Genomic DNA, 13279 nt, shown 5'->3' on the forward strand with positions numbered 1-13279 from the left:
CACGACTCCCCAATCACAGTCACTGAGGTCAAGGTCAAAAATGCCAGGGCATACACAGGTGCGCCAGGTGGGTTTTCATGGTTACAGAGCTGTGTTGACTCTGATGCCAAGCCTGGCCCTTCATTCCACCCTTTGGCCCTGTGGGTTTGGTCCATGGTGCAGGGATCTGAGTCCATGGGGTACATGACCCAAGCCTCCCAGTCAGCTGGTTCCAGTTGCATGTAACCAATGGGAGACAACGAGAAGAAACTAAAAAACAAGAGAAAGGGAGAAGGCCAGGCTGTAGTCTGTCTCAAGTGGTATCTCCAGACTGGCCGAGTCTCCTCTGTGGCCCTTGCAAATGCTAGACCCGTCCCCCATGGATCTGCTTCCTCTTCAGTGGCCCTCCTAACCACCTCTGCTCTGTCTTCTTCCCCAAGGGTGACAGTGGCTTCCTGTCATGGCTGATCTGGAGGCTGTGCTTCTCAGCAATCCTGTCCCCTGTGCTGCCAATGATCTCTAACTCTGTTTTCCTTGGTTGGACTCCAGCTACTGGTGATGCTATATGGATGGCATGAGGCCTAACAGGAATGTCTGTTTTTATGAAAACAAGGTTGAATACTTTGGAACGACTTGGTGATGGTAGGTTGCTTAAAAAAAAAAAAGGTTATTGAATCAGAGATGGGTGGGACGTTGTGGAAGTTTGGGGGAAATAGTACAGTCAAGAGACCAGTACCAGCCGATTGCTTGGGAAGCACCTTTACATTCATGTTCTACTTTAGAAGATCTCAAAATGGACATTGTAGGAGAGGCCCCCTGAGCTGGCTTCTGCCAGAAGAACAGGAAGGTGATTTTGCACACATTTCTAGGTTTAAAGTTAAAATAGTTTATGATACTGTTTGGATGATTCCCTTTTATTTTTAGATTTTATGATTCCCTTCTTTAACCAATATTTTATTAAACTGATGTAATTGTTTTCAGTGGAGTCTGAGAGGACACTTGAAGAAAATGCAGTCAGGAGTTAAAGGAAAGGGAACCCCTGGAATTGAGCATCTACAATGAGCCAAGTACACTCGAAATTATTTTCTCACTTAATCCTCTTTACAACTTTGGGAGGTAAGTACTGCAATTGGCCCCATTTCACAGTCCATAAATATGGTGCTCAGAAAAGTCAAGCCTCTTGTCCATAATCTCATAGCTCATTAGAACCAAAGTCAAACTTCAGGTGTGGCTGGCTCCAGCCTCCACATCCTCTCTGCTTCCCCAGGAAGCCTCCAGGGGTTTGTCCAAAGTCTAGCACAAGCTTATGAGGGGACAAATGGAGAGTGTAAGGTCCCGGAGGGCAAGGACCAAGCTTGGGACTCAGCTTTTGCAGCTCTTCCCTGAGAACTCATTGGACTACATGGGGCACAGAAGCACCACTGTACCCTACACAGCCACCTGGACTCTCTCCTGTTCCGTGCCTGGACTCAGCTTCCGGGGAAGGGAAGCCCCTTAGATAGCCAAGTAAGCAAGACTTCTGGGGGCCCACGAAGGTGTGAAAAAACCTAGCAAAACACATAGAGTGTTATGTGGGAAACTGGGGGTGGTGTAGGCAGAGTGGAAACAGCCCCTGGGCTAGGAGCAGGACGCTAAGTCCCACTGACTCATGGGGGGACCTTGGATGAGTCTTGGTCCCTCTGGGGGCCTCAGTTTCACTTCTAGAAAAGGAGGGTCTTCCCCATTGCATCATTCTCTGGTCTGTCTTCTTTGCAGCACAGCAGACTCCAAACACCTCTGACTTAAGCGTCAGGCCGAGGCCCCTGGCAGGCTGTACCCGGACCACTGACCCTGGCCATTGTCTGGGCCAGGCCAGCTGAGGGCTCCCGGGCAGGCGGGGTGGGGCAGCCTGTCCTCCCTGCATGACTACACCAGGTTCCCACCTGAGCTTACTCATAACGGGGCCCGGACTGCGTCACAGACTCCACCAAGGAAACTGTGGGCCACGTCCTGGCCCGGTGCCTGTCCCCCCAATGAAAGTGTCATCCTCATTTTCCAGGAAAGAAAACAGGCCCAGAAGGGACTTGCCTCAAGGTCTCACAGCTCGGATTCACCCCTTACTTGCACTAAAGAGCTCAGTGCTCAGGGACGGAATCCTGAAGCCAGTCTCTGTGGCCTTGGACTAGCCCCTCCTCCCACTGTGCCACCCTGCAGAGGCCACTGTGAGTCCACAGCTGGTACTGGGGCCCAGCCCCTAGTCTGGTCTCCCTGAGGCTGCAAAGGGACTTTCTGAGGTCTCAAGACTTACTTTTAAGGGCACTGAAGGGCACTATGGTATCATAGCTGAAGCCCATGCAGGTGAGTGAAAGGCTAAAATTCTAATACTATTCCAGAATTTGATGTGACCTTAGGCACTCTGGCTCTGTCACCCTGGGCCTCCGTGGTCTGTCCTGTGAAATGGGAGAGTAGAGCTCGCAAGGGGAAATGCTGAGAACCACACTCCCGACCCCCACCCCCAAGCCTGACCTGGCTTCTAGAAGCATAGAAGTGTAGCGCTGTATTGTCTTTTGTGTCTTTTATGCTCTTGAGTCCCTCTGAGTCTTGAATCCCTGGGATGTGAAAGATTCAAGAGGGTGCTGATGAAAGCTCAGCAAATGGAAGGACAATGTGAGCATGGGCCTGGAGGCAGAAAGCTCAGAGCATTGAACTGGAGCAGAGAACTGAAGGGATGCAAAGGGCCCCAGTGATGAGCTCGGGGCTCAGAACCCAGGCTCTGTGGGGACCTCTTGGCACGACCATGCCCCAGCCTTCCTGAGGAAGGCCTTTTTCCTTGGTGGGAAGACCATGGCTGCTTCATGTGTTTTCCATTTGCACATAATCCGAACTCCCATAAAATCTCCTGAAGTGCCACCCAGCCACACATGAGGACGCCTGTCCCTATAGCAGTGCTGGGGGCTGATGGCAGGGTGTGAACGTGACCCAGGGTAACCCTGGTGTCAGACTGAGGATCCTGGCGCCTGGTGAGGAGCCTGCAGGGCTCCCAGCCCACCCTGGCCAATGTTGCCCTTAATTACCAAGGGGTGTACCCCACAGCATCCAAGACACCACCTGGCCGTGCGTTCCAACTGCTTTTGGTTCTGTTTCTTGGGCCATGTGTGGAGGCTGGCCCACAAAGAAAAGCCATCATCTTCTTCTTCTCTTTCTTTCTTTCTTTCTTTCTTTCTTTCTTTCTTTCTTTCTTTCTTTCTTTCTTTCTTTCCTTCTTCATTATCTTCTTTTTTTCTTTTCCAAAAGAGAGAGGCAGCCATAAGACCTTCTAAGAGGCTGTGAGATCACAGCCCAGGTGACCACAGCCCAGCCAATGGGTCCAGGCCACAAGCTGGCTTCTTGCATCCTGTGAGCTGAGGTTGGGTTGACACTGGGAAGGCCTGGTCCCTCAACCACAGAACCACAAGGCCAGGCCCTCAGCCGCCTCCAGGGCCCTGCTCAGGAGCTGGTTGGCTCCTGCTGGTCCCCACCCCCGGCCGCCCTCGCACCCACTGCAGGCTGGGCTCAGTCGGTTGAGGGTGAGTCTCATTCATTCATTCCCGCGACGCGGGTGCGGGCCTCCCTGCGCTCCCCTGGCCGCCAGCTCCTCCACCCTGGCTGCCGAGAGCCCTTCTGCCATCTAATGATACACTCTGCATATGCTGCTGTTGAAAATTTGTGGCTAGACATTCCTGTGGGACCGGGAATCCAAATTCTTGGGTACAAACAGAAACTTACTTTCCTTGGGGATTTTTTTACTCTCTCACTCACACACACTCTCGCGTTCTTTCCTATTTTCTTTTTTGTAGCAGCAGGGGGGAAAAAGGAGACAAAACCGAAAAAACAAAAACAAAAACCAACACCCCCCCCCACTTCTATTTTCAAAAGTAGCTAGAAAAAAAAACAACAACAGCCAACCAAGTCAACCCCAACCCAACCCTGCCGAAGGGCTGAATTCTCGCCTTCCTCAGCACAGGCCATGGCATCGAACAGCATCTTCGATTCCTTCCCGACCTACTCGCCGACCTTCATCCGTGGTGAGTTACGATTGCTCAGGGCCCTGGGCCGGCCTTTTCGGGTGGGGAGCTGTGGCCAGGCCCCAACCACGTCGCTCCACCGCTCACCCTGACTAGCCTCAAGCACTCAGTCTGGCTACCTAAATCCACCGGCCTCCGACAGCCTGAGGGGGGAAGACAGGTTGGTGGCCTCCGTGGTCTCCTGGTGTGGAACACCGCTGTGGGACTTTATCCTCAGCTGGTGGGAACAGTGTGTGGCCGGGGCAATAGATACCACAAGACCTCAAAGGCCAGACCTCGGAGGGTCTTGGGATGGAAAGGAGAAGGGGAGACATGACTTCCTGCGTCACGAGCAGGGCTCCCTCCTGTGCCCTACAGCCCCAGCCCGTCATCAGCCAGAACTTGGACCCACGGCCCGGGCTTGGGCCAACACGGGCTGGCCAGCTTCTGGAAAGCCATAGGAGACAGGAGGGGCCCCGGGGATGCCTTAGGATCTGCAGATCCCTGTGAGCGCCATGCCCCATGGTTTCCATGTAATCTCTGGGGAAAAAAAGAAGCAGAGAGAGGTGGAGGGGCCACAGGCTTTGGGGAGAGCTGGGGCGGCTCTAAGGCTGAGTTCTCATGGGGAGCAGGCTCCGGAAGATGTGTGGACTGCTCACGGGGAAAAGAAAGCATTTCTGGACATCTTTTGCCTCTCTTGGTATCCTGGAGAAACCCAGAGTTCTGGGTTGTGTCCCTCAGCAAGGATTCAGGTCCGAGGCACCCTCTTGGAACCTCTGATTGAGTGTTCTGGTCTCCGCGTGGCCCTTAGGATTTGCCCCAGCTTCAGACACCCTCTCCTTGCTGCCTTCCTCCTCCCCAGCAAAAGCCCAGATGGGACAGTGGCACCTGAGACTTGGGGTCTAGGTCCCTGAGCCTGAGTCCCACAGTGACTTAATGCAAGTTATTTAATCTCTCTGTGCCCCCATCAGAGTCCCCTCTGGCGGTGGCATTTATTGTCTGAGGCCTGGGTGGGCTGTGCAAGGGGACAGTGCCTCTGGCATGTTCAAGGGACCAGTTCTCTAGAACTGGGAGGCTGAGTGGGACCTAGAACTCCAGGGCTTGGCGGTGGTCCTGCCTTTTCTGAGCCAAGATGGTCATCTGAGATGTAGAAATCAGTCTGACTGTCCATCTGTCCTTCTTCGGTCTGCCAGGCTTGCTGGCTAGCAGTGACTCAGTCCCTGGGTGGCTGGCTAGGGGTGCCCCGGGCACATTTTGGGTGCTTGGGAGCAGAGGCTTGTCTGGGAGCAGGGCCATCCTCCTCCCTGGGGAGGCCAAAGCAGGCTGTGTGCTCAGACCGGGGTAGGCTGGGGAAAAGGGCCTGTGTCCCCCATGGCAGAACACTCCCACCAAACCTGCTGCGGCTGGTGACAATCAGCAGCCCCAGGTCGGTTGCCAAGCACTGCGCCGGGGGCTCCTTCCTCCAAGCGGCTGCTATTATAACGTGTGCCCTTTGTAGTCCTTGGAGCTAATTAAAGGCAGTTTTGTGGCAAGAAAATAAGAGTTTATAAAAACCATTTGCTGAGCCTTTGTAATCTGTATTTCTTCCTCTATAAGCAAGATGGAGAAATGTAGGTTTTATAACAAAGGAACCTTGGGAGACAGGGCTAAAGTACCAGCCTGGCCAGGATGGGTTCTTTTCACAGAGCCCGGGAGGTGGCAGCTGGCGGCATGAAGGGAGCTGGAGAGGACTTGGGCAGCTCTTGCCCTGTATGTGCCCAGGCAGAGGAGGCTGCTGGGCAGAGTAGGCCGATCCCTCGGCCACAGGGGTGTCCATAGCTACCTGTGATTTGGTGGCGAAGCTCTGCCTGCTTATGACAGGCTGGGAAAGGGGGCTCTGTCTCCCAAATCCTGTCCCCAGAGTCTGCAGCTGCCAGTGCTGTCCCCAAAGAGCCCCAGCCTCAGAGTCCCTGCTCAGGGCTCTGACTCCACCCTGCCCACGCAGGGCCACAGACCTGCTTAAAGCCATCAGCCTTCTAGAGTCTCAGGAGGCTTAATAGGTGCCTTCTCAGATCCACTTTTTTTTTTTTTTTTTTGGTACCAGGCATCAAACTCAGGAATTTTCGCTTGCGAGGCAGGCGGCAGAACCACTGAGCTAAATCCCTGGACCTCAGATCCATTTTTAAATGCATCAAACAAAATCCAAAAGATTATGAAGGAAACCAAATCTATAGCAACACGCTTATCCAGCTAAAAAGGCAAGTTTGTGGGGCGGTGACCATTATTGAGCAGTGAGACATCGGGAAGGTCTGGCAACTACCAAGACGCAGCAGTGACGAGGGAAAGGATATCTCAGGGTGATCTGCGACGCCCTAACTGAGACCGAGAAATACTTAACGATTTCCACTGGTGATGCAGTCATGGTGGAAAAGGGGCTACGTTTCGGTTAAAGGTTGGCAAGAGGAAAAGCGTCATTATTTCCAGCCCAAGTTCACGGACCCCCTAAATCCTTGGCAGGTCAAGAGTTCCACGTCTACTGTGCTCTCACGCTCTTACTCAGGGGCTCTAGTGTCCGTTGGCTTTTAACGGAAAAGGGGAGGCCCTCTGTGTCCCCCATAGCCACCTCTTCCTCCCTCCTGCCTCCTCTAAAAACTGCTCCACCCCAGGCCCTGGGCAAGGTATGACAAGACAGCCAGACCCAACAACACCATCCCTAGAGAGCTCTTAAACCCTGCATTCCCGATGCCCACCTCGGGCTGTGGATTCCCTTTGGTTTAGGTCTGGGCACCTGGCTATGCTGCCCACGTTCTGTGTGACTCCATTCAAGTCACCTGACGTGTCAGGATCAACACTTGCAGGGAAACAGGCCTCGATGTGAAAGGGATTCAATGTTCCTGGGGATGGTCCAACCCTACATGTCCAGGGCCGGCTGGAGGGAGGTCAGGGTGTGGGCAAAGCCTTCCCACCCTTTCTGCCTCTCCCGAGCCGGTCCTCACTGGACCAGGACTCCCAGGTTCACTGTGGAGGACAGAGGCTTGGGAAGAGCTTGCAGAATGTTCATTTTCTTCCCACTCTGCAGCAGAGGGAGAAGGCAGAGACAGGAGATGGTAAAGCTTGACCCTGAGCCACACAGAATAGCAACAGGGTGGAAGGAGAGGACAAGGGGCTTCCCTGCCTCCCAGGGAGAACAAGTGTATTCAGTCTTCCTGTTTGACAAACGGAGAAGCCAAGATCCAGTGGCTGTGAGTCAGATGGGGGCGTGTCCCTTCCTCTTTCTGGGCCTCGGTTTCCCCATTTGACAATCGTGGGCAATGGCCTTGAGGATCCCCAAGGGCATCCACAGCTCCATCAGGGCCCAGCACTTTTGTCTTGAGTCTACCCCATGCTGCCTCCTCTGTCTCCCCACGGGTGACCCTCTCAAGGCAGGTCTGTTTTGCAGCACCCGCAAACTGCACCCTCACAGGCAAAAAAGCTCTCTTCCGGGGACCCTGAGAGGAGGAGCCCCTCTAGGGAGGGAATTGAAGGAAATGGGCCTAAACTACTGCCCCATACATAATTTAGGGGAACCCTGGGTAGGCAAAGTTTTCTTTCCACATACTGCCCTGGAGGCGGATATTCTCAGTTCAAGTCCCAGCTCTCCCCTCCCAACCTTACCTGAGGCAGATCACTTCACGGCTCTGTGCCTCAGTTTACTCATCTGTAAGGGTCAGTGGTTACATCAACCATATGGTATTACTGAGAAACTCTGTGAGCAGGGTGCCTGGCAGAGAGCAACTGCCAACAAATGCTTTCCTCCTGTTCATTCCCAGGGGCCCTGCCTTGGGCTGGAGGGCAGGTCAGGGAGACGAATCAGGATCTCTGATCTGGAGCATGCGGTCTGGGCAGGCAGGAGATGGGTGGGAGACTCGTTATGAATGGGTCAGGAGAGGCGCTGGCCCAGGCCCCGCGTGGGCTTCCCTGTCTCCTACATACAAACCTCCAGGGTGGCCCCCAGCACTGTCACTGAACTTCTGCTACTTCAGGGTCCCCACAGAGTAAGGAGGGGGTGATGTCTCTAGAGGGGAAAGAAGACATGAGAGCTGGGGTTGTGACATTCGAGCTGAGTCTTAAAGGATAAGGAGGTGACAAAGAAGGAGAAGGACATCCCTGCCAGGAAGAGTAGCCTGGGCCAGGATTCGGATGGCTCTGCCCCTTCCCCAGAAGGCTGGTGGGTATTTGCAGGTGGGAGCATAGGAGCTTGGGGGTGGGCAGAGGTTGGGTTGGACAGCAGCTCTGCCCCCAAAACACTACCGAGAAATGGAAAATGGATGCTTGGGCGTGCAGCAGGCCACATGGAAGCAGAGGGTGGGCCCAGTGGGCCTAGGCAGGCCTAGCCAGCATGGTCTGACTTAGAGGTCACTGGGTGGACAGGGAGGAAGCTGCCCAGGTCAGAGAGGTCAGCCACAGTGTCCAGCCTGTGGCCTACAACAGGAGACTTACTGGACTTTAGTCCTGAGTCTCAGGAAGCCCCTTGATCCCAAGCCACGGAGATGGCCAGTCGCCCTGTGTGTGTGTGCCCTCAGAGTCCCTCCTCCCTCAGTGGCCCTGGACGAGTGGACTGACCGCCAGCCATTCTGTGCCCACCATGGCGCTTGCCTGGCGCCACGTCGGCCAGGCTTCTTTGATGGCGGCTTCTGAGGCCGCCCTGCACACACCCGTCTCCCCAGACCACCCTGCCTGTCCAAAGTGCCTGGAAGGGCAATCCTGGGAGCCCCCCATGGCCCGCAGGGTCTGGGCGGGCATGAGCCAGCCCCACACAGTGGGACTGTGTGTCTGGGCCTCGCCGCACCCACTACAGCAACCGGCAGCCCCCAGCCGCCCTGCTGGTCATATAGAGGGCCCATTGACACCTCGGTTTTGAGGTGGCCGCATCAAAGCTGAGGCCTGCTAGGTTACCTGAGGGGGAGAGGGCTGGAGACGGATGCCCCTGAGCAGCAGGGCCTGAGATCCTGATCTTCCAGAAGGCTCTGAGAGGCAGGAAGAGAGCAGAGGCTGCGGGAGGAAACTGGCCTCTGAGAGCCCAGGCTCCTGAGAGGTGGGGAGACTTGGGGTTCTATAGGGCAGCAGAAACACCACCTCTTCCTCCAGTCTCCAAGGATACTTCATCTGCAGGCCCTTCCTCAAGTCTGCCACCCCAGGGGCCCACTGGGGAGTCTCACCACAATGTGAGCTCCAATAACCCCCTCCAGGAGTCTTCCCTGAGACCACTGCAGCCCCCACCAGCTTTGTCCTCTGAGCTCCCAGACCCAAGACTCAGAATGTCATTCCCACCTCAGGAGAGAAGGAAGAAAAAAGGAGGGAAGCAGGGCAGGCTTTAGGCCTCTGTGGATTTGGAGCCTGGGCCTTGGCACAGGCCTAGGAACAGCGCCTCCTGGAGGAAGCCCCTGGTACAGCAAAGGATGGAGGTGGACTGGTGGGGCAGGCTAGGAGACTGGTCTGGCCTTGAGAAGTCACAGGAACAAGAACAGTGAGCCAATCCAGGGCAGTGTTGGGGCTGGGAGACAGAGGGTCCCCTCTTGTGTCATTGATGGGGAAACTGAGGTCCAAAGGGGTGTGGTCTTCCGAAAGGTCAAATTCAGCCCCAGGAAAACTGACTTTTCACCACCCAGGGACCTAGCATGCACCTGGCTCATAGCTTAGGGGTCAGAGAGACCTGGCGGAAGCTGCTTAGCAGCTGCCATGCTAATGAGCCCCTTCAAATCAGTTTCCTCCTCTGAGTGGGGCCAGTCATGCTGACCTCAAAGGGAGGCTTCGAGGAGCAAATGTGCCTCTGCCCCACCCTGCACATGGCACCTGGAGCCCACAAGAGCTCCTATTCTGCCAGGCCCCATGGCCAGCACCAGTCCATTCACCTTTCTCAGTGTCAGTCCCTGATTTTCTCAGCTGGAGAGAGCTGAGCAGGGCACTTGAAGGACTGTCAGGCCCTTTGCCAGTGGCTCCCAGGGATGAAGGTGGAGAAGAGGCTCTTTGGTGAGAAGGCAAGTGAAAATGCAGCCAGGCCCTGTTGCTCTCTTTCTGTGTGAACTTGGGAGATGTGCCTCCCTCTCTGTGCCCTCTGTCCTCATCTGCAAAATGGGGAGAACTGACACTACCCACCTGGAGGCTTGTTGGAGGGGTTTAATGAGATGGTGGGTATTATATGCTTAATACAGAGCCTGACAGAGAGGAAGCCTCCATAAATGCCAGAAACAATCACCACTCAGTATTCTCCCTCCTCTCTGTCTGAGCTGGATGGGAAGGTGGGAAGCTCTGCCTCTCCTCCAAAGGTCCAGCTTCCTGGCTGCTCCTCTGGGGAGCCCCATCCCTTTTCCCTGGCCTTTGGGCTGCCTGGCCCCAGCACCTCCTGTCACCCCTCGCCCCTCGAGTGTCCAAGAGGTGCTCCTGGGAGCAGCGACAAGTTTGCACTGATGCTCAGTGTTTCTTGCTACCTGGACAGAGGGAATTATGAATAAAAGGGGGATGGATGGATGGATGGATGGATGGATGTACTGCCCAAGAGGTTCCCAGCCTCTCCCCTCACTTCCCCCTTTGCTGTCTGGTTTTTCTTTGAAACGCTCAGCAGGATGAGCCTGAGCGCTCCCAGCCAATCGGAGCAGGCAGCTTGAAGGTTCAGGTTCCTCTTTGGGGTTTTCTTTCAAGTCTGGGAAAAGTGTTTTTGGCAAAAGGGTCAGACTTACGAGTGGGCGGAAAGGGCAGACGCATGTAACTTATGATTTGCAGGGTGGCCAGCTCCCCTCAAAACATTCTTCATAGCCTGGTATGGTGGTAAATGCCTGTAATACCAGCAGTCAGGAGGCTGAGGCAGGAGGATCTTAGGTATGACATCACACTGAGGTACATAATGAGTCTCAAAATAAAAAGCAAAGCAAAAAATGCCCTTCCTTGTGTGACTTGAGGACTGAGCTTCCACTGCGAGTACTTGGCCCTTGTGGGGTGAAGCACAGCTCACTGGGCTTCCATCAGTGTGGGTCCCTTCATGTCACTCACTCTGTATGCGCCCTGTCTGCTCACCTTTGCAGAGAGGAGAGGGCCAGGGAGGCAGCAGGTGTTCACAGAGGGGTGCTCAAAGGGAAAGTGGGTGGGAGGAGAGGAAAGGCCCATTTGATCACTCCCCTGTTCCCAAGCCCAACTCACCTGACTGTCACTGTCTGAGGACCAGCCCCAGCCCCAGAGGTTCCCCCATACTTCCCTGCAGGTTCCCCTGGGAGACTGGGCTTGCTCTCTGCACCCCCACCATAGGTGTCCCTCCCCCGGGGGAGGGAAGCCACTCTGCAAACAAGGCCCCTTTAGAGGGAAGGAAACTGAAGTGCCAGTCGATCTCGGCCCCACGAACAGTGCCACTGTGCAGGGAAGCTGTGCTTGGAACTCTCCCAGTGACTGTGTTTTCTATGCTCTTAAAACCAAATGTGGATTATTTATAGATTTAGGAGGAAAAAGCTTTTTTGTTGTTGTTTCAAAGTAAGAAAGAGGAAGAGGCAGCCCCGCCTTCCCAGGAGCCAGCTGGGCTCCAGCAGAGTCCCCATCCAGCTTGCCAAGGTCCTTGGCAGCACCCCCCCCCCGCCCCGAGCACCCTATCCCTCTGTGCTTCTCCCTGCACTTCTGCCCCTGCTTCCTCTGGCTTCGGAGCCCTGCATACAGCAGGTGCTCAAGAAATGCTATGGCCTGAGGTGTGGCCCCAATCTGGAGACAGTGTCCCTGGAGAGGTAGGCCTGGCTTCCTCAGACTCTCGTACTTGGGATGGACTTCCACGGGGTGTGGACACACTGGTGCTGCCGGCTCGTTCCACAAACATTTATTGAGCGCCTACTATATGCAAGCACTGTTCTGGCACTGGGCCTGCAGGTGTGAACTCAATAGACAACCATCTGCCATTTGTTGGCATCACAACTTTCAGTCTACACATGGGGAAACTGAGGCCCAGAGAGGAGACAGTCCTTGCCCAATCCCCCGATCAGGGAATCTGCTCAAAGCACCAGGGCCCCTGAGAGCCAGCCCAGAGGTTAGCCCCCAGCCCTGGCCTGTGTCCTCTCGCCTGTACAGAACCTGCTGAGACTTCTCTAAATGCTCCCATTACCCCACGAAATCCTCGTCACAGCTTAATGTGGCATCACCACCTCCACTGTGAAGATGAAAAGCCTGCAGCCTCAGGGAGCTGGTGTGACTGCTGCAAGGAAAGCTCAAGAAGAGAAAGGAAATGAGGGAGGGAGAGGGACAGGAACTGGGCTGCTGTTGGCTCCCCAAGCACCAGGCTCTGTGTGGGTCCTTTGCGAGCATAGCTCCTCTTACTTTGTCTCTACAATAATCCATGTACTATGTGTTGTCATAATTACCACCCCATTTTACAGATGAGGAAACTGAGGCTCACCAAAGGAAAGTGACTTTCACCCAAGGTCTTGTGGCAAGCAACTGGCTAGGCCCAGACTCATACCAGGGTCTTCTTTCAGCCATCAAATCCTTCCTACTTGGAAAATGTTTCCTCTTCCTATAGCCCAGATACACTGCCTCCATGAAGCCCTCCTTGATTCCTCCAGGCGAGGTGATTTATATCCATCTCTGCATCTCCAGGCCCTGCTCAAGTGCTTTCAGAGGCCTCCTAGAAAGGGGCAGGTCTGGAATGGGCATATCTGGAGGGGAGTGGTGTTGATGCCGACAGAGTGAAGGGCACAGGAAGGGACCACGTGGAGAGGGTTTCAGAGAGATGGAGGCTTGTGCCACCTGTGGAGGGGGTGAGGGAACGGAGGCTGGAGGAAGGTGGCCAGGCCCAGGGTTGGACATGGCTTCTAGGCAGGAGGGGTCCAGGGTGGATCGGAGGTGGCAGTGATGGAGGCCAAGCATCCCCTGATGCCCAGGCGGCTCGCTGCAACAGCCCTGAGAAGAGGCACAGCTGGCACACACGTAGGAGTATGAGTGGAGACCACGGGGCCTCCGCGCCTGCTCCCAGCCCTATTTTTATCTCCTTCTAGTCACCCACCTGGGTAGCCAGGCGCGCTTGTTCTCAGGTGCGTCAAGTGCTTGTACGTGGCCAAGTCTGTGGTCTGAGGAGGACAGGGGTGGAGATTCAGAGCAGCCAAAATGAGATCCAGGCTGGGGACCCCAGGACCAGTGCAGACTGAGCAGCTTCCCCAGGCACAGTGCAAACGAATGCGGACGACCCTGTGGTCAAAATCATTAAGAATTTGAGGGTGGCATCTGCAGAACATTAAACCTCACCAGGGGTCCTTCCAGGAAAGGGACCCTGTGGGACTGGTGACACCCACGAA

General features: G+C 54.9%; 1 protein-coding gene across 1 annotated transcript in view; it reads left to right on the forward strand.

The window, feature by feature from the left end:
• Window positions 1-3843: 3843 nt before the first annotated feature.
• Window positions 3844-13279, forward strand: part of Runx3 (RUNX family transcription factor 3) — a 56307-nt gene continuing 46871 nt past the window's right edge. Inside the window, exon 1 of the mRNA XM_004850604.3 lies at window positions 3844-4022. Coding sequence (XP_004850661.2) covers window positions 3965-4022 — 58 coding nt within the window. The 5' untranslated portion in view covers window positions 3844-3964. The remainder of the gene's footprint in view (window positions 4023-13279) is intronic.

This window comes from Heterocephalus glaber, unplaced genomic scaffold (genome assembly GCF_053883595.1).
Source record: "Heterocephalus glaber isolate CG9 unplaced genomic scaffold, H.glaber_assembly_v1.0 deba00001452, whole genome shotgun sequence".
NCBI lineage: Eukaryota > Metazoa > Chordata > Mammalia > Rodentia > Bathyergidae > Heterocephalus > Heterocephalus glaber.